At 43.2% G+C, this 24,912-nt stretch overlaps 1 protein-coding gene across 1 annotated transcript in view; it reads left to right on the top strand.

The window, feature by feature from the left end:
* WTIP (WT1 interacting protein) overlaps nucleotides 1-4,912 on the top strand; it is an 86,913-nt gene extending 82,001 nt beyond the window's left edge. Inside the window, exon 8 of the mRNA XM_066327987.1 lies at nucleotides 772-4,912. Coding sequence (XP_066184084.1) covers nucleotides 772-924 — 153 coding nt within the window. The 3' untranslated portion in view covers nucleotides 925-4,912. The remainder of the gene's footprint in view (nucleotides 1-771) is intronic.
* Nucleotides 4,913-24,912: the final 20,000 nt, after the last annotated feature.

Here is a 24,912-nt window from a genome sequence, read left to right as displayed (position 1 = left end):
GTTTGTTCTGGTTTTTTTCTTTCTATTAAGTGCACAGATACATACTCAGAATCTCTGGTTTCTCAGAATTGATCACAGTTATAACTTGTAAGTATTTAACATACTTGAAACATTAAATCTGAGCACCAAACTTCAGTGGTTTCCAAATGCCCTCAGAATAACATCCTGGAAATCAGGATGGTTTCTATTGCAGTGTACATAAGAGTCAGCAGGATCACTGTTAGCTGCTTTTCTGTTTGTCTCTGTAGTTACATGTCAGTCCCAGAGGTACCAGCATTTCCACTAAAGATGGACCACTGGCCTTGAAGTCTTTAAGTTCTTGGAATTCCAAATTAGAGAAAGTGTAGCCCTACCTCAGAAGTAAGATACGTCACCTCTCTCCCCTCTTCCCCTCCCTCCTCATTCTCTGCTTGTGCTCCCCCACATTTCGTCACTGCCTTGCTGCAGAATGAGCTCCTCCTCTGTTCGAGCCTCTTCCAGGTTGTATTTGTCAGGGTCAGCCCCTGGCCTGCTTTTAGGCTTTTGATTTGCATCACCATTTATTAGATGGAGAAGAGCCCAGAATGGGAAACAGTGGTGAAAAGAAGGCTGGGCACTACTCCAGGCTGTCCTGTTGGCTTTCAGTGATGTCAGTGTGAGATGGTCAGGGTGCACCTCGCAGAAGCTGTGGAGGCTTTGGAGGGAGCTCTGGGGCTGTGCAGGACAGAGCAGCAGCCTGTGAGGGGCCTGCCTGAGTCACTCACTGATCTGGGATGTCTCTCTCTCTTCTAGGACTGTGGCTTGCAGCTCAATGATGAGGAAGGCCATCGTTGTTACCCCCTAGAGGGCCACTTGCTCTGCCACAGCTGTCACATCAGGCGCCTTAATATCAAACTGCCATCACATCCACCTCCAAGCTACCCCATGCATGTCACAGAACTCTGAAAGACATTTCCGTGATCGAGAAGCCGTCTGAAAGAGAAGACAAAAATCTAAAAATTACTTTTGTGTTCCTTTCAAGATGAGGTTCCAGTAATAACCATCTAAACCAACTATTTATTTTTTGAATCAGAGGTGAGGGGTCCTTTTCTGATCTTGTACATATGCTTTCTTTTATCTAGACATTTTCACTGAGACACCGTCTACTTGAACAAATAATTAATTCACCACCTAACTGTAACAGTAAATGGCAGCATTTCTAAAAACAATGGTAAAAAGGGCTGTTCTGCACTCCCCACTCACTTCTTTCACTGCAGATTTCACCCAAGTAAAGCGTGTAGAATTACTTTCCAAAAGTTAGCACCTTATCATATTGCAGCAAGCATGATAAGATAAATGCTAGCATTTTAGCTAGTTGTGTTGAATTCTGGTCTTAGAGAATACGTAGATTCCAGAAGTAGGGAATAGGCAGCAAGCAGGGTGTTTTAGCCAGGGGAGTTTCCAGTGAGGTTAAAGAAGGGTGCTCTGTGAGGAAGTGTCAGGCCAGCTCTCCATCCTACAGGGTCCCACAGTCATCCAAAGACTAATTATTTAGCTTGTTCAAGAAACATGGCAATCATTTGATGTAAAACCCACAGTACAGAGGATTGTATCCAAAAGATTGGCACGTGCAGGGTCAGCAGTTGCAGCCCTCTGTAATTGCTGGCTGTGTAGCCATGGCTTGAAAATGCATTCCTATCAACTGGACCATTTGGCACTTACTAAAGAATTCATCTTTAAAACGTGTTTTATGTTCAATAGGGTTCTATGCAAAGGTACACTTGTCTTTATACTGCTTGTTTTTTCCAAGACTTCATTTGTTACCAACTGCTTCATGATTGTATGTTGAGACATTATTAAAGAGAGGCACAGTGGTTTGATACGACCTTTTCAGAATTGTTCTTTTCAAGATTACTTCTGAACTGATTATGGTGATTGTCTTCACTGGAAAACAAAGTGCAGTATGGCAGGAATAGTAATTTAGAGAGTCAGACCATGAAACCATCGGTGTTTACAACAAGTATTAGCTGTACATAGAATGTACAGACTTTCATGTTTTGCCTAAGCTTTTACAGTACCCCCAGACCTCTGGGGAGAAATATATGTCTTCCATATAGGAAGTTAGATGAATCTTTTTTTATGGTTTGTTTTCTACCATGTGCTGATGTTTTACATGCAAATCACACATCTGTATGTCAAAAAAATTCCTTACATTCTCATGAGAATTGACCCAGCCTTCCTGAAGCTGCAATTTATCATTGCTGTCTTTAACTGTATTCAAAGTTACAATAAAATAGAATTCTTCAGCTCCAGAGGAAGTAGAAATACCAGACCAGATTCTTGGCATGTGTAAATTGGGACATTTCCATGCCAGTTCTCAACACTTGAGACTCTGCCCGATCCGTTCGGAAACGATCCCGTGTTAAATTCAGCATGCAGACTGATGGAATGACTTATTTGGCAACACCATTGCAGTTTAGTTTCTTATGCTCCATTGACTTTTTGAAAGCCATTTGTGGTGCTCTTGAAAAGCACAAAGAGCATCCAATGGCCACTAATTCCTAAGTGGAATAATTAACTCCCTTAAGAGAACTTTTTGATAGTCTGGAATTTCCTTATGGGGAAAGGTAGGGGGCAGGGGAGCAGGAAAAATTCCTGAGAACTATTTTTTTCTGTTAGTAAGGAACAAAAGGGATGCTTCCTGAACTTCTGCCAGACTTCCATGGGCCTAGACTAACCTGTCCTACTGAAGGGTCCTGGGCAAAGTCTTTTGGTAGTTAATATATATCAGTTTATAATCAACATGTTTAATGTGAGTGCCAGGATTTGAAGGAACTACAGTGCAATCAGTGCCCCATTTTTGCACTGTGGTCCAAGAGGCCTGGCTTGCAAACAAGAGGCCAGGAGTGCCTGAGCTCTTCTACATTTGCAGATATTACTTCTGTGTCCATAGTCAGAAGCCCAGCCTCAGGAGGAAGTAGAACTACATGTGCCAGCAAATGTTGGAGAAAGGGGAAAAAAATTTCCTAAACTATGACTAGGTCAATTCTTCAGGTTATTACAAACATGGAAGGTGACAGAGGTTCAGGATAAACTTTTAGCATCAGCTACAATGGAATGCTTTTTCCATTGCAGGCAGGTGCTTTGGACCACACTTAGCTTTGAGGCATTTTCACTTGCATGTCTTTACAATATATATTAAGGGACTCAGTTAAGAAAAAGATTTCTAAAATACATAGAGATGGTTTGGGTGTGTTCCTGGGAACAGATAACTGTTACTTGCTGAACTGGAAAAATGCTTTGTTCTACCAGTAGAGAAGGAAAAACGTCACACTGACAGTGGACAGAGGTGGAGGTGACTTACTCTGGCATTCAGCCCAGTCCTCTGCCAGCACCTTCCTGAACACTCTGCCTCCATCAGGGGCAGGTTTAAGTTTCCACCGTACTTCCCAAGGGCCAGCACACTTTCAAACATGTACATACCAAACCATTTCCTCAGGTTGGTTTTTTTTTTTCTTCAAAATGATCATCCTGTAGAACTGAATAATATTTCATTTCATTTCACATGCTGATTTTTCAGTCTCTTGTAGTTCTGTGCAGTTCTGATCTGATAAGTGTCATCACGGTAAAAATTCTGAAAGGTAATATGTCAATATAGAATAAGCAATTTGTTTAAAACCAGAAAGCAGCAGTTGTTGTTCTAGTATTTTCTATAGACAGATGCATTCCATTACTGTATTACGAAATACAGCTTTGCTTTTCCAGCATTTACTATAAAATCTGGGGCTTGAGTGAGATTTGCCAGGTTTGGTTGGGGTTTTTTTCAAATCAAAGAGAAAAATAAAACCAAACCTAAAATAATGATGTGTAGTACTCGTTAGAGCTAGTGACAGTTTCTGCACATTTTACCTCCTGCCTGGGGAGTTACGTAAATGAGAAATCTTGTTTTAATGATTTTCTTACGGAATATTCTTACTGAATATTAAATCAGTTCAACACAGATGAAAACTTCTAAGTTCATCTTACGGTGCAATTGTTCTTCAAGAAGCCTTTACTGTACTTTCAGAATATTTCCATAGAGTTACATCAATAACAACCTGTTCTCATTTGCATCAGGGCTGCACCTTCCCCTGTAGGAAGGGAATCTTCCCAAGCCCCTCCAGCACAGGCTGCTGTGGGCGGTGCAGGGTCCCTCGTCCACGGAGGACACGTTCCAAAGAAAGGACCAAAATACTCACTTGAAAACAAAAGAATGCACTCAGAGAATTGAGCTTACATAGAGGGTTTGTTTGGGTTTCTTTCCTTTTCCTTTTACTTGAGTGCACGTGTGTGTATATATTTTGTAAGGTGGAGCTTCAAAAGGAAAACATGGTTAGAGGAACTCTTTAAGACCAGAAATTCCAGAGTAGTAAAGTAAACCAAAGCTCTAAAGGAAACAAAAGCTGCTTTCTTGTGTTTCAAGAAAAGTTTAAAAGTTTGTGATTCATCCTGTAACTAATGCCGTAACTAGAGTATATAATTTGACTTAAATTAAGTTTTCATTTGAGAAATATTTTCATTTTCTTTAAAAGAATATAGTTTTCTTCCAAGAACTTGGACCAACGTTGATTTTTATTTTGTAGGAAATAAAGGAATTCCCAGTTTGTATATCATGTAACTAGTTTACATGCTGAAAATATACATTAGTTAACTATTTTTGTATATATATATATCCTTGTAAAACCTTTCAATGTGCCTCTGTCTTTTAGTCTTTAGAATTACTTGTGGTTTTGTGTTTCAGTGTTTGATTCCCTTGATTGTTGAAGAAAATAATTGGGAAATGTAGATTTATTTATCTAAAGAAGAAGCTACTTGCTATCATCTTAAGTTATTTAATATTAAAGTCAGAAGTTTCATTTAACCTTAGATGCTATAATCTGCTTTTTTCAATAAAGACATTTTGTAGTTATCTCTGGTTTTGTAGTCTGTTGCATGTATGTACTTTATTTAATCTAGGTGAGCACTAAAACAATTTTCAGGAACCCTTGTATTGCCTACAGAAATGCCCAACTGATATTAATTGATTGCAGCTGCATTCATGAAAGATTTTTGGTCCTCTAGTGCAAGTGTTACTAATTAAGGTCTAAAATATGCCCACAGCTAACGTTCTGCAGCTGCACTTAGAAGAATTTAGTCACTCTGGCACTTTTTAATTAAGCTTTAACTAGTCTGGCTAGTTCACATGTCAGACAGTCAGTATTGAGGAACACTTCCTTTTCAAAACTCTCATTATGTTTTGGAGTGTTCTGCAAGAGAAGTATTTGCCTGGGCTATGAACTTCGACAACTTGAAGCACTTGGACCTTGGTTTGGGGAATTTTCTCTACATTCTTGCTAACTCACAGTAATCCAGAAACTGTGGCCAGAGCTCCGATAGGATCAAAGGGGTCCATGTTTATCTCTTGTGCTTTCTGAAGCTTTTTGCCACTTTCCTGTCTCCAGTTTCATGGCAGGGATGGGACCTTGGTCACATTGACCTTCCTCAGCCTGTGGTCTTGCAGGAGGAGCTGTTTCTGTCAGGCGGAATGTGCACTGGTGTATGGTCTCCAGCTGCCCACGGGAGAGAGGACAACAGCCAGATCCTTCCTTGTTTCCTCATATTCAGTGTCCTCCTTCCTTTCCATCAGGCTGGGCAGTCTGCTCTCCTGCTGAATGTTCTTCCCTCCAGTGACTGGCAGACATCAAACACAAGCTGCCCCCCTCCCATCAGAGAGGCCTCTGCAGCTCTGCCACCCTGGCTTGGCAAAGCCCAAACGACTTCACGGCTGGAAAAGAAACTTCCTGGAGGTTTTCCCACAACAGATATTTTGGCAAATTTTTCTTCTGCACAGTCAGAATGGAAAGAGTTACAGATGCCACAATTGTCTTAGGGACACAGTCTGCACTTTGGTGCTTTGAAACAGATGTACCATACTTCTGTAGGGCCTTCACATACATGCTATTTTCTCACTCATTATTTTAAAAAATCCATTCAAAATGAGCAACTCATGCCCTCCTTGAAGAAAAGAAAAGAAAAAAGGCACAAAGACTGGCCAATTCAAAACATTTAACAGGGCCTTACTACATGGGTGATACAAATGTACTTAATAAAAATCTAGGACATCTTAATGTAGCAAGAATTTACACCAACTCATCATCAGCCTGACTGAAAAGAACAGAGTACTTCAAAATCTTAACTGTTCCATGTGGGCCTCCATGCAGAAGGCACATCCTGGAAAAATGGACATTCATTCACGGCAGGGTGGGTGTGAGTCAGGCCCCAGTTCCCAGGGGGGGCCCCACCAAAGGCTGCACTGTGCTGGGTCCCTGACCCAGCAGCCAGGCCACAGCCTGTGTTCTGGCACTGTTGAATGCCATGGCTGCTAAACCTGGCCTGCAGATGATTTGGGAGGGCTTGGGCAGCCCTGCTCTCCACCTTACCAGCCATCCCCAGGGCTGCGCCGCTCACCTCGCAGCTGCTGCACAGAACCAGATTCTGCCAGGTGCTCCCAGCACCGGGCCGGAGACATCTGGTGAGTTAGGGCAGCTGGCAGGTGTGACAGCTACAGCTGGCCTCGAGCTGCACAGACTAGGGTTAATTAACACAGGCTGTTAATTTGCCTTAACAGAGACCAGCTGGGCCAGCCGGGTTCCTTAGAGGTGAACAAGCTGCAGGTGTGAAAGCGATTGGCTGAATTCAAACGCAAACAAGGGCACCCAGCCAATCCCTGTGTATCATGGACACACACATGTCATTGGCCAGGTGAGCTGGGCGGGGCTAAGGTCACAGCCAATCGCATTGGTAAGCATGGGAAACGGGCAGTCCCTATAAGGCGCTGTCCCTCAATAAACATTGGCTGTTGCTGCATGGCCGCGGTGTGCTTGTCCCATTCCTGTCTCTGTCATCAATAACAATTAGGGATATGTGAACTAGCCTGGTGAGGCTGTTTTCAGTCCCCACAGTGCACAGACTCAGAATAAATGAGACTGGACAAGATGTCATTTGATGCAGCACCTCACTGTCAACACACACACACAAGCACACGCAAAGCAAAATGTGTGCGTGTACATAAATCATAGAATTGTTTAGGTTGGCAAAGACCTCTAAAATCATTGAGTGCAACTATTAACCCAACGCAGCCAAGGGCACCACTAACCCATGTCCCCAAATGCCATATCCACACATTTTTTATATCCACCCAGGTATAGTTATGCTAATGCTTGACAGGCTGATCTGTGAAGATATTTTCCCTGTTATCCTACCTAAACGTCATTTGGGCAAAACTTGAGGCCGTTTCCTCTTGTCCTGTCCCTGTTACCTGGGAGCAGAGTCCAACATTCCCTGGCTGTCAGGGAGATGAGCAGAGCCAGAAGGGTCCCCCTGAGCCTCCTTTTCTCCTTTCCCAGCCCCCTCAGTCCCTCCTGGGGCTCCAGCCCCTTCCCAGCTCTGTTCTCTTCCCTGAATGTGCTCCAAGCCCCTCCAGGTCTTTCCTGTAGTGAGGGATCCACAGCTGAACACAACACTCAGAGTGTGGTGTCAACAGTGCCAAGTACAGGGTGACAACCACTGCCCTGGTCCTGATGCACACCTGGGTGCTCCTGGGCTCATGTTTGGCCTCTGTCACCAGCACCCCCAGGGCCTTTCCCTCTGCCCAGATTTCTAGGCCTCTGCCCCAGCGTGTTACTCTGCAAGGGGGTGATCATGACCCAAGGACAGGACCCAGCATTTTATTTTGTTGACCCTCACACTGATGGCCTCAGCCCATCCATCCATCCTGTCCTGATCCATCCCACAGCAGAGCCTTCTACTCTCCAGTAGGTCAACACTCCAACCCAACTTGGTGTCACCATTGGATATAGCTGACTTGGCTAAACTATGATCCCAGTTGGAGCAGGCCTCATGCTTGGGCAACTTGCAGACAAGGAAATTTGAAGGAGGAGCTACTAAGCAAGGTCTGGAAATAGTGAGCAGAGCTACTGGATGTGGAGTAGGAGACATCAGTCTTCACTGGGTGTCTAAGCTAGGCATGAAATTGTCACCCTCTAAAGAGAGAGCATTGGTTTCTGGAATAAATTGCAGGTTGCTCCTGGGTCACCACTGCTGGGCTCAGCAGCAGCTGATTTATGTACTTTAAAAGCTATGGGATTCACCATAACTTTTGATAAAATCCTAGAAGACAAAAAAATATTTTCTTCCTGTTCAAAATTCATTTGAGATCCTATCATAGTGCCTGGTAAAATTCTCACCATCTCTTAACACTCTCAGACAGCAAACCCAAGTTCCTATGTTGTTTAAGAACACGTATTAAGAACTAGCTCATGTCTGTAGTACCTGCACTGTCCCTGTGCTGTCAGTTTCTGTCCCATCTGAAGACAATACACATTAGAGAGCATAAATCACTGTGCTCACACAAAAAGCATAGGTGGAGGACAAACTGAAAACTGTACAAAAAGTAAGAAACCACGAGGAGATCTGGTTTGCCAGAAATGATAAAGTATCTATCCAGCAACACATCTAAGAACAAATTTTTAAGGGTTTGCATCCCAGCTGAAGAAAGAAATCCTCAAGCCCCCTCATTTGTATGTACATCAGGGAAGCCATTGCCTTGAAGAACAAGGTCTGCTTTGGTTAGTCACAGCAATTCAAGCAGCTAAGTGGACTATCCAAAAAAACTCCATGTTCATTAAAAATTTGGAACATTTAAACTATTGCAGGAATGTTAAAGCCAACTGATCAGTTAATTACTGGCTGCTCTGGCGAGGCAAATGAAAGCCAGAGACACCCTCAGTGCCTCCAGCACAGGAAGGGAACAGTGACATGCACAGCTCCCAAATGGTGTCAGTGGCCTGGCACTGCTGGCCCTGGCACTGTGCTGGGTCCTGCTCACTGAGAGTCCTCAAAGGCTTTGGGACAGCAGAGGAAATCACTAGGTCAAGCTGTGTCTTTTCCCATCTCAGGCCTGCAGCTGAAAACTTCATGAATCAAATGCAACAAGCATATCAGAGCATAAATAAAGCAGTGATAAATTCTGCTCTGTGAGGGTCGGGTATTGTGGGGCTCTCAGTGAAGTTTTCAAAGCTCACACACTATGGATGCATACACAACAGAGTAGGGCAGAGTAGGGCACCCTGTGTGGCAGGGTGCAGTGCCAAGGAGAGAATAACAAGAGTTATCTGCAGTACCTGCAAGCCACATGTTTAACTGCACGTACCTGTATCAGTGGACATGGCTCCCAAAATTTTTTTTCACAGAGCTTCTTCAGTGAGGCAAAAAAAAGGGCTTGGTGTCCTGCATCAGGCATTGCTGCCTGTCTCCCAAAAGAGTGGTCATGGCACTCCTCCACATATGGCTGTGCCTGGGCTCACCTGGGAGTTCATCCTTTTTCTCACTTCTTCCTGTGTCAGAAAAAGAATAGGGAAAAAAGACCATCACAGCTTTCTGCACCATTTACTTTCTGTTCCTTATTGGGGTGTTTCCCAGGAAGAGGGAAAGGGAAGGTGGCTGAGCACAAGACTGGGGCCCTTGGCACTGTGTCACTGTCACGTGTGAATCCACTATAAAAATGGCAAGTCTTGGTCCAACAAACATTCATGGTCACTTTAGACACATTCTGCTGCTTCTAGTGATGTCTTATCTTGTGGCATAATTCATTTGCTACCTACGTTCCTCACCCATAAAAGCTAAAGATGCAGTTTATTTGGCTCGTTCTTTTATAATCCCTATATACTGCATTTAATGGTAAAAGCTACAGACATGCAACTGTATTTAGATCTGCCTTTAATTGGCTATAAATGTTATTCCACTCTCTATTTAAAAGAAAATATTTGTAACCTTTTTTTTTTTAATTAGTCTCTTTGCAATCAGCTGCTAGCTGCTCACCTACCCATAGCACATTTTCAAATCTCTAGATAAAAATTTATTTTTTAAAGCCAGAAAACCCAATTTTTAAAATTAATAGATGTACTGCCAGTTAATATATATCTGGCCAATAATTTTCCAGAAGCTCCATCAGAATAGAGAAAAATTAACAAAAATGTGTCTATGGAAGGGTCCATGAATGCCCCTGAAAAAGAGCAGAAGTCCTTAAAGAATGTGCAATTCAAACAGAATCAGAAGAGAAGGAAAGTGGAGCAAGACAAAGTTTTCCTTTAGTGTTTCTTGGATAAGGCCTTGAGCAACCTGATGTAGTGGGAGGTGTCCCTGCACATGGGACTTGAAGATCTTTAAGGTTATTCCAACCCCTAACATTCTGTGATTCTCATTTTATTCTGCAACATACAGAAGAAAACCTACTAAACCAATGGCTCTGGCAGCCACCAGACAATGCTTTGATAAAGCATGACTGATTTCAGGGTATAATTTAGCTGACTTTTTTTTCTGCATTAATCACAATATCTTCTGTAGTGAAATATTTTCCTTTGCTGATGAGCCAAAAGATAGTGTGAAGTTAGGCAGTTGCTGCACTGCAGTCAGTAATTTCCATACCACCTTTCCCAAAAGTTTTATGGCTTTATTGGCACCCACGTCCAAGGATCTCCTGCAGCAGGAATTTGCTTGCAGGCTAAGCAGGCACAGTCAGGGAGGACAAAGGATGAGGTACAAAGGCTGCTGTTTTCCTTGAGCTGATCTTCAGTTGCAGCCTTGTGTCTGAGCGTGCAGCCCCAAAGAGAGCAGCACTCTGTGGAGAGGTTTCTGCAGAGACTCAGCACTGCTCCCGTGTGAAACAGGAGAGAGGAGGTGAGCCTGGCTGCCCCTGTTTGTGAAGAACAGCAAAGCTCTCTCTCTTGCTGTGGTGCATGAGCAGCCTCTACATGCTTTGTCCAAAATCTCAGCAGTTTACTATCACTGCATGTTGTCCTTTGTATCTCCTCCTGAAGATGGCAAAGGTTTTGTTTGTCCTTACAACACCTCCCACCTCAAAAAAGTCCCAATCCCATATATCTGAACTTACTGTAAATACTGTGCACTATATATAATCCATGTAAAAAAATCCATGTTTAGAGGTGTGAGTGGGCTGAAGGGCGGTTACATGCAAAGTTCTCCTTTTAGAGGGAAGCTGGTCACATCAGATTCACTGGCAAAGATCTACAGAGTATTTTACATGTTTCCCAATATTACTCATTGGGGCAGATGCTAGCACCACTTACATGCACATAAGCACATTTCCTCTCACTGTGTGATAGTAGTTACTCCTCACTCCCTCAGGTACCAAATATCCTGTTTTAGCAGGAGGAAATTCTCTCTCTCTGAGTTGCAGATCCACGCCCAAGGACAGGCAGCAGAGGCAATGCCCACTGTGGCCATGGCAGGGCACAGCCTGGGGCCGGGCCGTGCCCAAAGATGGGGACCAGACTGTGGTGCTGCTTTGGGAGTGGCTTCTGGATGCTGCCCCACAGCCTCCCCCAGCAAGGCACAGGTCTGCAAGCACAGCAAGATGAACCCGCTTGGGGTTTGCTGTGTTTGGGTCTCAGGTGGAAGGAAGAAGCTGCAGCAGGTAGAACTAAAGTAAAGGTGGACAAAAGGTGGGAGAGGCAGAGGTGACCCAGCCAGGGGCTGGGCTGAAGAGCAGCTGGTCATTTCTCAGCCCTCCTGCATGGTGCCAAGTGCATCAACCTTGAAGGACATGGGAATTTCACCAGAGGACCTTTGCCAGCAGAAATACCAAAGTTATTTCAAAGCAGATACCCTTGAGGAGCGTTCTCTGCCCTCCCCAGTGCTTCCCGCTGTGTCCAGCAGAGCCAGCTACCAGAGTGAGCAGTAGGAAGGCAAAACAGCACCTGCAGCTCCTCTCCTCTGGAACAGCTGGAAGCTGAGGGCCAGCACAAGCATAACTGGGAAGCTTTTTTTTTTTTTTTTTTTGGGGGGGGGGTATGGTAGAAGATTCTGGAAGTCACTAAAAATACGTTTGTTTGGGTTTTTAAGGCTGATTCAAACATATTTGTATGGTCTCTCAAGACGGCACCTCCCCCTTGCGCCTACTTGACAACAGATTGGTCAGTCATTAAGAATGCTCTGCATGCACAGAAATATCTCGGGTTCCTTTTCCCATAATCAAAAGCAAACAAACCCCAGAGCAGTCCTGGCAGGCCGCTTCCGGCCGGCGCCGCTGCCCCCCGAGACACATCAGGCCCAGCTTCTAGGGCAAGCCAGGGAGGTTGCTTCCACGACAAAATTAGACATTGAAACAAACTGACCTCCCCCCCAAAAAACAACCCCACACCAAAACACCCCACCAAGCTCTAGCCCAGCTCCTTCTCCGTTAAGGATATTCCAAGACACGAGTTAGATGTCTGTGAGTGCCTGGGCTGGCTAAGGCTTGCTTCCTGATTAGAGAGGATTGGCATTTACAAGGAACCGCGAAGTTTTTTACCTCATTATCCTCCTTTAAATCCCTCCCTAATACCTTCATCTGCTGTTATGGTTAAATGAATTTTACTAATTAGAGATGGTAACATGCTATGGCTACGACCTGTATCTATCTATCCCACTTAAATCTGGACAGTAAGTTTCTGAGGGAAAAAAACCCTGGTTTTAATTACAAGGAAGGCAGTCTTGCAACTCACAAGTTTACAAGTACGCACCAGCAAATCTTTCAGTATTTCCAAAATCTTGGCCTAATGTAATAGCAGTTCTGCTATAGGAAGAATTTTTATATGTAGCGCTGAAAGCTGTCTTTATTAAAATTAAAAATAAAAAATGAAAATAAATCTACCACAGCCATGCTTAGCAGTAGCATTCCTGTGGTGGGTTTACACTGCTAGATGTAAATTAAAGAGATTCCATAAGCAGTTTGCAATTATTTACTCAATTATCCTTTTGTTTCTCCTGTCCATTTTATGTAACATTGGTGAGAAAATTGCTGGCTGCTATCTAGAATTGTTGTCGAAAGCTTCTGGAATGCTTTGCATTCCTGTGATGGGGACCTTAGCAGAGACCACTGTCGGCACTCTTGGGTCTGCAAGGTCAGATGAGTCACTGCAGCGTCTCCTTTTCACGTCTGATCAACTGTGCAAAATCCTGGGGACAAATACTCCTGCACATTACTCTTATGTCCTGGGGATCTTCATTCAAAACCATTCAGAGAAAACAAGCATGAAACAAGGCTGCGAAGTGACATCATTTAAGAATTTCAGCAGAGTTACAAAAAACATCTGGGGGCCTAAACCAACCTTTTGCTACTCACATACAGTACCCAGCACAATGGAGACCTAATGTATTATTGTGCCCTTAAATTTAGTGGCTTAATAAACAATTTCAGCAGACCTGCTAATTCATTAGATGTCTCACCTTACACATTTACAGCAGCTTTGAACATCCCAAGATCTTTAATTCTCATCTAGGCCTCTTTCCTTAAAAATATGTGTCCTTACACTGGATGTGCTACCATGGAAATGCAAAATAAATGTTCTATATCATCTTATTTTTTGCTGTGGAGTTGCACAAATTTCACCCCAGAGAGCTCTGGAAAAGAAGAAAATTACGGTAGCTTCAATCACAAGAAAATATTCAGAAGGTGAAGCTCAAACACAAAGGATTCCAGTTGTGAAAGGTTTTTCACTGCAGTTTGCTGAGAAGAAATAACCAGAGGCACCACTGAGCATTGTCAAACCCCTGCTGCATCAGCCTTTATGAATGTAGAATTCCACAAATCACTACACTGGGATTTTTTATTCATGTTTAAGCCAAAACCTAGTTCTTGTTCTTTGCTAATGAGAGGGGAAGGGCATGGGCAGGGAAATGTAGAGAGACTAGAGCATGGCAGAGAAAAGAGCAAGGAGAGAAGACAGTGTCCAAGGAAAACAACTGCCTGTCTTTCATTTGGAGACAAATTGCTTCTCAGGGCTGGGGTTCATGAAAACAGCAGCCGAGCATGGCTCCTGGGGGAATGTGTTGGCCTTGGCAAAGCCACTCGGCCTGGGGACACAGCCAGGTCTTGGGACAACTTAATCCTCTCAAAGGTCTTGGTCCATGAGCGAAGCTTGGTGCAACTCCCCACCCCTCAGGACACTTGAGGATCACCAGAAGTCAGGGACAGACCCACTGCCCTGTGTCCCCTGGCAGAGTGGACATTGCCCTCCTGACCATCCTTGTGTCCCATGGGGACCACCATGTGGCCTCCAAGTAGCAGGAGCATTTGGAGAGGTCTGGACCAGATATGACACATGCAGACTCTCCCTTTAATGTTCATATCCAGGCCTCTAAGCAAAAAGCAGCAGCACCACATAACTGCAACAATCACAGCCCAGTCACCAGCATCAATTTTGTGGACTGCATGGCTACCTCAACTCCACGTAGATAAAAGTGTCTGCAGCCAGTGACAAGCTTATACAATTAAAATGCCTTCACTCCTTGATTTCTTAACTTTCAAAAAGATGACACTGAAGTAGAGGTGTGGAAACACAGAAGCTTTTCATTTGAGAATGGCCCTCTTCCCAACTTTTAAAATACTTGTGTACAGGACACTGCAGAATGCCATACAGCCACCTAGTGCTGGAAAAAATTCACTTCCCCACATCTGGGACTGTCCTCTGCAGTCCCACAAGTGCAGTTTAAGACCAAGTGTCCAGCAAGGAGGAACAAAAGCCAAGTCTCTGCAAAAGTCATGATTGCACTTCCAGTTATGGACAAGCAAGCCTGAGAACAAAATAGCCGATGAACTGCACACAGGAAACACAGTTTTATCCCAATAAAGACAAGGAAAGACATCCCACCAATGTGGCTTCTGTTATCTGTGGCACATCTCCTCAGCACTCTGGGTTTGGCTGAGTAGCAACCAGATCTGCTTATTTTCAAGGGTACCCAAGCTGCCCACCCCACTGCTGGTCCTCCCAACTCTGTCTCACCAAACATGTTGCTCTCTTCCTAACAGGATACTGCCAAGATTTTCTTCAGTCAAAACCATCTATTTTCACAGCAATTCCTTGCCGTGATAGGGCTGAGACTTCCTGTCTTCGTATCTAATCATGGCTATAAAATGAAGGCACAGCATGCTCCTTCCAAGTCACTTGCTCCTACATTCACCTGCTTCCCGTGGGGTGGCATAGGCAGTCGTGTGGAGCTGTGCAGTGGAACAGATCAGGGAACCAGTCTGGGTTAAAACTCTTCCCGCAAAGAGAAGAAGAAAGACAGGAAGAAAGGGTTTGCATTCAGGCAGATCCATTACCTGGGTCCTGCTCACCACATGGGGAAGCAGACGCTTGTGCCAACAGGAGACTGGGGCAACACTGGCACCTGATATATTCAGCAAACTGCAGTCCCATCTCTGCCCCACCACGGACAGAAAGAGCCAGCAGAAATCTGGAATATGTCCTGCAATGCCCTCACTAGGGCATAACCCTGATCAAAATCGGGTTAGCTAGTTAAACCTTTCTTTGAAGCCAGTGTTTTTCCATAGCTTCTGGATTAGTTGGCTGGAAAATGGTAGAGCTAACTCCACTCAGGATGCATGCCATTTGAATGCCAGTTTGGAATATCCTACTTTATTGGGGACTTTCCCCTTAGAATCTGAAAAATCTTCTGCCATGCAGCTAGCTAACCAGGTCTTAGAGGGGTATGGTTTCTTGTTCTCTTGCTTATAAAGGAAACTTGAAACAAATTAAAATTATACTGGCCTCGTACTAAAGGTCAGCGTTGTGGGGAAAGATGACTTGTTTGGAATTCAGTCAGGAAGTTTAACACAAATAATCCAGCTTGAAGTTCTGTGAGAACAAGTCCCAGCCAACAAAAAAAAAAAAAAAAAAAAAAAAAAAAAAAAAAAAAAAAGAAGAAGAAGAAAGAAAAAAAAGAAGGAGGAGTGCTGATAGAACTAATTTAAGTATTAAATCTCTTTTTCCAAGCATTTTTTCCACTGATAAGCCCAGAGGCTTTTAAAGCTGCCATGTGAAAAATTATTTAGCTAGGTGTGAAAGAAATATATATTGGTACCTTCCCAGATAAACCCAAGCTTTTATCAGGAGATTTGCGCAGGAATGAGCAGGAACAAGCATGAGAAGGAACAAAGTGTTTTGTTATGCATTACTGTGGAGATAGATTTCACTGTGCAGAGTGTCACAAATATTTGTGGTAAAGCTTTAGGCTTCCTCAAAATATTTTAGCAAAACGTTCATGCCATGAAAAAGGGAGAAGAGCTAATAAAATCCAACAGTTATATGCAAATAACTGCATCTTTGTTAGTGAAGAAATGCCTTGCATTTGTACAGATGCCTTCTGTATCTGTAAAGCTACATTAGCCTCTATAAGACTACTTATAGAATTGGAACTGTTCAGGACTCACCTTAAAGTCTTTCTGGGCTTTCTCTGTTCTAATCCCACTAGAAACAGATGTTTGAAAACAGGTATTAGAATTTGTAAAAAATAGTAGATCCTCTGTCTTCGAGTCACTACCAGCCTTGAAATGACACTTTAAAAAAGAATTAGAAATCATTTAGGCTTTAGAGAATACATTTGTGTTTGTATGTATGTAAATACCTATGTCCATGTGGTTTTTTAATGAAGTCCATAGGGAGGCAGTGGGTTAGGAGATCCCTCCCAAAGCTGCAGGAAAGAGAACATGAATAGCTGATTCCTCACAAGTCTATATCTCTCTGGTAAGTCTGATTGAAGCCAAAGGGGCTATAAAGCATCTACATCCAAAAGTCTAAATCCAGACTCCACCAGTGTGATTTTGTTTCTCTGGCCAACCAAGAGCTGTTACCAAGAAATGAGCCTTTTGATTCTCTCTGCCATTTCAGAGCGTTCAGTTCCACCAGTAAGTGGCTGCTCACATCAAACTCATCCCTGAGACTGGAGAAACATTAAAACCAAAGGAGCTGCAGTCTTCCTGTGACAGTCACATCACCCAGTGAGCTCAGGAGTGCCTCAGTCAGGGGCAAAACTGTCCTACAGGCAGCAACGACAGGAACAAACCAAGAGGCTGTCTTGTTCTTAAAAGAACTTCCGTTCATTTCCAGAGCTGCTGAGCTGGAACAACAATCAGTTCACTTTGAAAGTATACTAGGAAGCTTTAAATTCTCTTTCTATACCTGAGTCTAACAAGGCAACAGACAAGCCATCAAATCCTAATAATAAAACAGCTTTTATGTTTTATAGACAAACACTTGGATAATTTTGCAGTTAAGAGTTACTGTGACCCACATTTGACCAGCAAATATGGGCTTGATGAACATGAATTAGCGCAATTCCCACTCCAGACTTCCCAAAGATGTCTCTGTGTGTCACCTGCACGGCCAGTCCCAGCGCTTGCGATGCCACACGATGGTGACTCGCTGCTGCCCTCTTTATTCAGCAGCAGCTCCAGTGCAGGATAAATACAGCAGCGCCAGGAATCTTTCTCCCACTCGCTGACTCAATCGCCGCTGCTTGGCTATTTGTTCTCTCGTCTCAGCAAGAATAGCTAGGAGAAAGTCACACTTCACGCAGAAGAAAAGCCCCGTGCCTGTGGTCCGGGTTGGGGAAAACACAGCAGAAAGCAGAACTGCCCCGCTGAGCGCTCCCTCACAAGCAGCACGAGGTTTTGCCACCCGAGGTGTTGTAATCAGACCCTAACACGTGGCTGTTCCTTTCGGCTCTAATGAAGCATCAGCAAATGGATAACTTATCTGCAGCCTCTCCCTTTCCCCCTATCTCTAGGAGACAGGTGCAGCCTCAAGAAAGGCTCACAAAATGGCTTCAGATGCGACAGGTTCGTAAATTCACAGGCAGCTATCAGGAAAAGCTTGTTGCTGCCAAAAATGTGCTCTTTGTAACACCACTGGATGTATTCTGTGTTTACAGTAATGGCTTCACTTCGTTCAGCTCCTCAAGAGAAAGGATCAGAAGGACATCAAAGAAATATTAGATCTTAGGGTGTTTAAATGGAAGTGTCAGCACCAGTGCTCTTGCTCCAGCTGGTTAGCAGGGAGTGGGACACCTGCAAGTGCTCTCCCAGAGCAATTGTGTTTTCTAATGCATGTGGAACACCTATTTCAATGGGAACCCATTCACAAATCCCCCTCAAATCTCAATTCCCTAGGTAAGGTTGTATAATAATGCATAAATAATCACAACGAAACCAGCTCTTGGAATGGGAGAGATGTTTTTTAAAAATGGCTTTTGGAAGGTTAGTTTTCCTGCACCATCTAAAAATATGAATTTAATCCGTGGACACCTTTGTTGTTGTTATTGTTATTGTTGTTGACTTGCTTGAGACTTTTTATTCAGCTTGTCTTGTTTCTCAAACCAGCAAAAATGAAAAAAATTCCTGAAGTGTCATTTTTAATGCTGAACATTAAAGGCAAATGTTACTTTTGGCCAAACCCACAAAAGCTCCTTCAACTCTGCTCTTCACTTGTAATTACGAGTCAGCCTATTAGTTATTCTGTTTCATGAATAAGTCTACAATGTACTGAAAAATAAGAAACAGCAATGCTAACCCAAAGAATAAAATTCCTCTCAATTCTTCATTTATATATGTCATTCTAGCAAAGCCCTTTGGCATGACTGTAGCACAGCAGCAACCCCCCTTTTATGCCCTGTTTTTCCAACAAACCTGTTAATCTTCAGGAAAATTTACTAATGAGAAAGCCTGTATGTTTTCTTGCTCTTTGCTTGTGTATAATATCTATGAAACAAAGAATTAAGTTATCAAAGTTGTCTTAAATGACACCTTATTGCTGAAAGACAGTGACAACTCAAGACAGCAAAATATTTTGGGTCTCCCCCAGAATCTTCTTTCTCCAAGAAAGGATATCAAGTAGAGTCCTAAAGTATCAGCTTAACTTTAAGAATCATAACTTTATGAATCATACCATAAGCAAGCAGAACAATCACCATTTCCAAGCACCACGTCTGACAGTCATCTCCTGAGCAGCAGAAAGCTGACAGGGGAGATGGTGTTCAGGAAGTCTGGACTTTGCCATTTATAGCTCACCACATCTGAACCAGCCCCACAGCAGAGCACAGTGTGGTGTGAAATAAGCAGAGTCCTGAATTCATGCCTTATTAAGGATTCCCTTTGTATTTGTCAAACTCTCCTTCTCCCCCAGAGGAAGGTGAGGCTCCCTGCAGGACCAGCAGCTCTGTGCAGCACTGTCCCTCCTGTGCTCCTGCCTCCACTTAAACAGCAGTGACACACAGCAGCTGCCCCAGAACGTTTTCTTACTTCCATGGGCCTGGGAGAGTCTCCCATCAGCAGCTCCCTGCTCAGTGTCACATCTCCCTTTCAAGCCACTCGGGGCGTTTAAAATCTCCAGAGCAACAGTAGCAGCATACGAAGGGGAAATAATAAACCTCTTAGTCCCGGACTACTCTTGCAATTTTTAGGGTGCTTTTTGCTATCTTGGAGGACTAAAATAGACCAGAAGAGAAGGCCTCTTTTCCCATCCTTCCTCCTCCCCCACCAATTACTGATGAGGTCTTTCCATGGTTGTGAATGTTCCATAGGGCTCATGAGGAGAGGTAAATAAATAAATAAATAGATAAAGAAATGAAACCTAGGGAACACTCCCCTCTTCCACATTCATTTTTTGCCATAGCCACAAGCTCTGAAATGATACAAGGGTGGAAAAAGGAATTCAGGTGTTTACATGGAGGCTTATGTAGCTGCAGCTTAAATACCCGAAAGTAAAGCCCATGACTATACTGACCTAAGGCCCAAGAAGTCAGTTGGATGTAAAAAGATTCCGGTGGCTAAATCAGACTCCAAGTGAGGTTTTAAGAGTTTCAAGAATTTGTGCTTTGCCTCCTTTATTTTGCAGCTGCTTTGTTTGTTACCACTTTGCCATTCACACTGCAGCCAAGCCAGCCTTGCACTAACACAGATACCCCTCTGCAGAAGAGAGGGACCAAGATAACCTGACCCAGGTGTGGTGTGAAGGAAGCTTGTTGCACCTCTCCCAGCACACTGCCTGTCCAGGAGCTCAGCCCTGTGGCAGCAGCATGCCAGGGGAGCCCAGCCCTGAGGGGCAGATGATGTGGCAGCACTGCTGCCTGCAGGCCTGGCTTTGCCTGAGTTCCCTGCTGACAGCTGTCACCATGGCTCATTTGCAGGTCCCAGTCCTTCTCTTCCCTTCCTTTCAGATCCTTGCGTATTGTCCCTCCTGTGGGCAGCCAGGGAGCACCACAGCTGGCCTCACCAGCAGGGTCAGCAATGCTGAACCTTCTTTCCATCCCAAAGAGCTTCTCTGTCCATACACAGACCTTCACTGACCTGAACTATGCATCTGTGTTTTCTTGCTTTGCTTGTGGCTCAGCAACGTGTTAATATTGCCAAAACAGCAAAAGCTTGTGTTGTGACTTTTTGGAAATGGGACATTTCTGGCAATCCAGCAGAATACTCTGGGAAGAAGTCTCCCACATCTCCTGGCTGTCTCTAGGGGTGCAGACACAGACCATATGTGCACATCACAGTTTTCTGTGCAGGAATCACTGATGTGCCCCATCACCAGATAAATAAATTCCCTGTGACTGAATGGAAAATCCTGGAGACAAAATGGAAAGGTACAGTCAGTAATTTCCAAATACCACATACCCCTCCCATACTGGTTTTTATTTGTTTCTGCATGCTCAACCTTCTGAAGTCTCAGTCCAGAAAATGAAACTAATTCAGATGGTTTCATGAAGTTTAAAAAAATCATTGTTATAGAGAAGAGTTTCACAAAGGTCACAAGGATATCCCATTCATGGATCAAAGCATCCCTTGGCAAGAATTTGACAGTGGATAAATAGTTCCTGAGCAGAAGCCTGGCTGCTAAGTTCAACTATACGAGTAGATTCTTGCAAGATCCTCCTGATTTCCCTGTGAAAACTTGGTGGAACCCAGGCAGCAATGAAGCTGTTGGTCTGGGGCTTACCCAGGTAACACTCAGCAAGTACCTCTCACAAGCAAAGACAGAGAACTGCATCGTTTGTAGTTACACTGGCGTCCATCCTAAGGAGCTGAACAACAGCTTACAACCATGATCACACAGTTACACTGGGAAAGAGCGAGTGGGCAGTGTTTATACACAGCACCAAGAAAGCACTGCAGCTCCACGAATAAACATGTCAAGTGGATATTCTGAAAGGAATTAAATAGATGAAATAGCTTTATTCTTAAGAACTGCTGTAAAGTGCTATATGAAGAGCACCAAGAACTTTTTATCTTAGTTAAAACCTCTCCTAATATTGCAGGACATTTTGCCCAAGCCTGCACACATACTGAAAAGAATTCCCTACAGTTTTTCATGGCTACAAGCAAGCCAGCACCAAGCCTCAGTGCTGAAGAATCAACGAAACTACAACAAAGATGAGAACTGCAATTTGAAACTTGAGCCCCCCTCCAATTCTGTGCAGAACGAATTTCCAAAGTTGAGATTTCCAAAAGGAATCTCAAGTGCTCAAAGTGCAAAGAGACATTTGTTTCCAAGTGTGCTATCACAAAGTTTGGAAGGGAGGCAGCATAGGTTCCTGTCAGCTGAACAGAGAGCAGCTCCCTCATGCACTACCTGAGGAGTGGGGACAGGGACAACACTTAACACACCTGCTCCTGCCTTCTCTTACTCCCTGAGCAATTTGTTTAAGCCACAATAACCCATCCATGGAGCTGGAACAGTGCTACCAGAAGAAATAATTTGTTGATTTCTGTATGCTGTATTTGATTGACTCTGTGGTGATGGACACCAGGTAAGATTTAGAAACAGACATCTAGAAAGGGAGAAAACACAACTCTGGATAGGCAAACATAGAATATTTACTACTTATTTAAATCCAATTCTGTCTCACATAGAACTTCTGCTTAAGGAATATAACTGAAGGAGGGTTTCTGAATGAATTGAACTACAACACAAGGTCTCTGTGGCTTTTCCTGCAGAATTCCAGCCAAGGACTGTGCTTTCTGTGGCAGTATCCCCACCAGTGCTTGTGAGACAACCAAGAGGATCTTTTGCACTGAGCATTTATTCCCTCCTTAAGAACAATGATGATGTTAAAAGGGAACCATTCAAGTGGACATAAGGACTGCACTTCAGCAAGCAAGCTTGGTGTGAAGAATAACCAAGATCAGGATTTCCTTTCCCTCTAACCAAGATCCTCACAAGCCACATGTGCCAATCACACAGCTGATACTTAAGGAGGAAAGATTTCTGGTATAAATCAATAAAGTTATAATATTATCAGCAAATGTTAGAAGTGAGACTCTCATGAAGATTCTGTATCTGACCTTGATCTGAGCTTCCACAGGGCTGCTCGCCTTAAACACCAGCACATCCCTGCTGCTAAATGGAGGATTCAGTGTGGTGTCTTGCTGAAGTCAGATGACACCACAATAACCTGTAGGCTGGCTCTTCAACACCAGAAAAAAATAATGTTGCCCCACTTGAAACCTTAATCAAGACTTGAAACTGGCTGAGTGACGTGCATTTACTCCAGTTCCAAGGGAGGTATAATTTAAGAGCATTACAAGTCATCCATCTCAGTGAACTAAATAAAAAAGACTGTGCCTGGGGCAAGCACTTCTGAGCTCAGATGTGGCAGGTTTTAGTTATGATTAGTTACTGCTACACTTTTTGTCATCCCACACCACTTTTTAGCTCAGTTAAGGACAGCTGACAAATATTAAAAAATTTTTTGCAGTTCAAAATTCAGTGCCATTATTTCACATCTATTTTCCTTACTGCTTTTCTTCCCTCAGTTCCAGATCCTTTAATGGCTTCAGATTCACTCTTTTGAAAACCAGTCTGGCCAGTAATTCTAATGTCACTCATTTCTCAAAAATTATAGCAGACCAGAACCAAATCTCTTTCTTAGCATTTCCAGTGGTGGAGACTGTATCTTGCACTCATTTTTTCTTTTTCCTTAGAATTCACACTACCTAAGGGACAAAACACTGCTGCTTTGGCACCATTCCTCTCAATGAACAGAAATGGCCATCAAAAACACCAGAGAGCATGCTGGAGACTTCACTGACATGTGGGATCCTCAAATTCAAGATTTCTCTTGCCATATTGCAGAGACCTGGACTGAAAATCTGCTTTATCTCAGATATAGCAGGCACTTGTTTTTCCATGTCCCAAGTGCAAGCAATCTTTCTTCTCCCAATATTTCCTCCTCCATCTCCTGGTTCCAGAGATGCTCCAGTAAAGTGTTGCATTTGGGTTACATTTTTTTCAGGCCCAAATAGTCTGACAATCTCTAATCTTACCATTTATCTCCTCTCCTTATTCCCTGTGGTCACATCACTTTGAATTGTGCTGTGTGAAAAGTTATTGTCTTGGATACAAAAGCACAGACAGAATATTTATAATACTTAGGAGACCAGCAAATTTCTGTGTTGCCGGCCATGGAGAATCACTAGATAAGATCCACATGTACAAGCAAAACCAGGGCAAAAATCATCCTTTAAAAGTTAGGAAGAGCCTTTTACCACATATATTAAAATTAACTAACAGTGACTTTTGGATCAGTGAATTCCTTGCAAAGGAATGTCTTTGCAATATCTTTGCATGAGGGACAGTGCGTGACACAGACCCACCATGTATTTAGTATAATTTATAGTTTATTTAGAAGAAAAAAATCATGTGTTTAAAAAGCTGACAGAAACATACACCCACACTCCCCCATGCTTTCAGAAATATACTTCTTAAGATGATATTATTATCTTGCATCAAAACAAAATTTCAGATTTCACATTTATGTGGTCATTTCTCAGGTATTGGCATAACTGAGAAGAAACCATGAAACCACCAACAGACAAATATTAATAGAGAAATAATATTACATTTGGCAAACAGATAAGCGTAACAAACAGTTACATTTACTGCAGGAGTGTTTGAACACAGGTTTCCCACATGGCAAAATCTGAAAACACCTTGCATTCCAAGTGCAGCTGTTCTGCTGTTAAGTAGGAAATAGACTTTTTAAACTAAAATCCTGTTAGAATGTAGGGAAAGTTTTGGCAAGACAGATTGTTTTCCATCATTAGATGAAATTTTGAAAGCTATTTCCTAGTGGAACATTTCACTGCAAATATTTTGGACACTTTCATGTGACTTGAAAGTCAACTGAGATCCATGCTTGCATCTCTTATGGTTACAAGATAAATAGCAGATTTCTGAAGATAAAAATAGCTCTCCTTCCCAAGGCAAAACGTGGTTTTCAGAGGGAAAAATGCTAAAATATTCCACAGGAGTAGATGCATCTATTTCTTTTCTTTAGAGAGGTCCTTACAGTTACACATGGCTTAATTTAATGTCCAAGATATAATTTAAATTGAAACTCATCTTCTAGAACATTAAAAAAAGCCAATGTCTGTGTTTGGGTGTCTGGTAGAAGTACAATATCCCTTGAGGACTTATGTTAGGACCTTATTATCCTTGAACACATGAATACCTGAGCAGAGCAGCACATTCCTTTCCTTGGACACAAGCTGAAGCTTCTGACAAAGCAGAAGTCACCACACGTGTCTGCTGCATCCATGTGCTGTCACACATCAGTGCTTCTTGCCCAGCATTGCATTGTTTGCAGTGCTTGCACAGAGACTCCCTCTGCCCCTTCAAAGCTCACCAGCTTCTGCTGCCAGAGGGATGAGATTCATCTCCAAGAGAAGAGCCAGCAACTGCTTTGAAAAATGGGAAATCAACAGCAGGAGCAGATAATTGTAATGAAGAGCTCGATCATTCCCATTACAAAAAAAACCAACCAAACAAATAAGGAAAGCCCAAAGCTGAACACGTTGTGTTTGTACAGCCTCAGGATATGAGGCAAATCGGCTGCTCCTCCAGGGCTGGGAACCTTCACGTGCAAAGGGAAAGACACCGATGATTCCTTGCTGGTGTTCAACACCAGGATTCTTCTCTCAGTAGTGAACTTAACCATGAAAATCCACCTTAATGGTGATTTTAGGAGTCACTAACTGAGTGGTTAGTGACTCTTAAGTCAAAAACACTCTTGGAGCTTTCTACAAACAATAGAGAGTCTTTGAAC

The sequence above is a fragment of the Sylvia atricapilla genome, chromosome 12, assembly GCF_009819655.1.
Source record: "Sylvia atricapilla isolate bSylAtr1 chromosome 12, bSylAtr1.pri, whole genome shotgun sequence".
Classification (NCBI taxonomy): domain Eukaryota; kingdom Metazoa; phylum Chordata; class Aves; order Passeriformes; family Sylviidae; genus Sylvia; species Sylvia atricapilla.
This window is presented reverse-complemented; position numbering and strand designations above follow the sequence as displayed.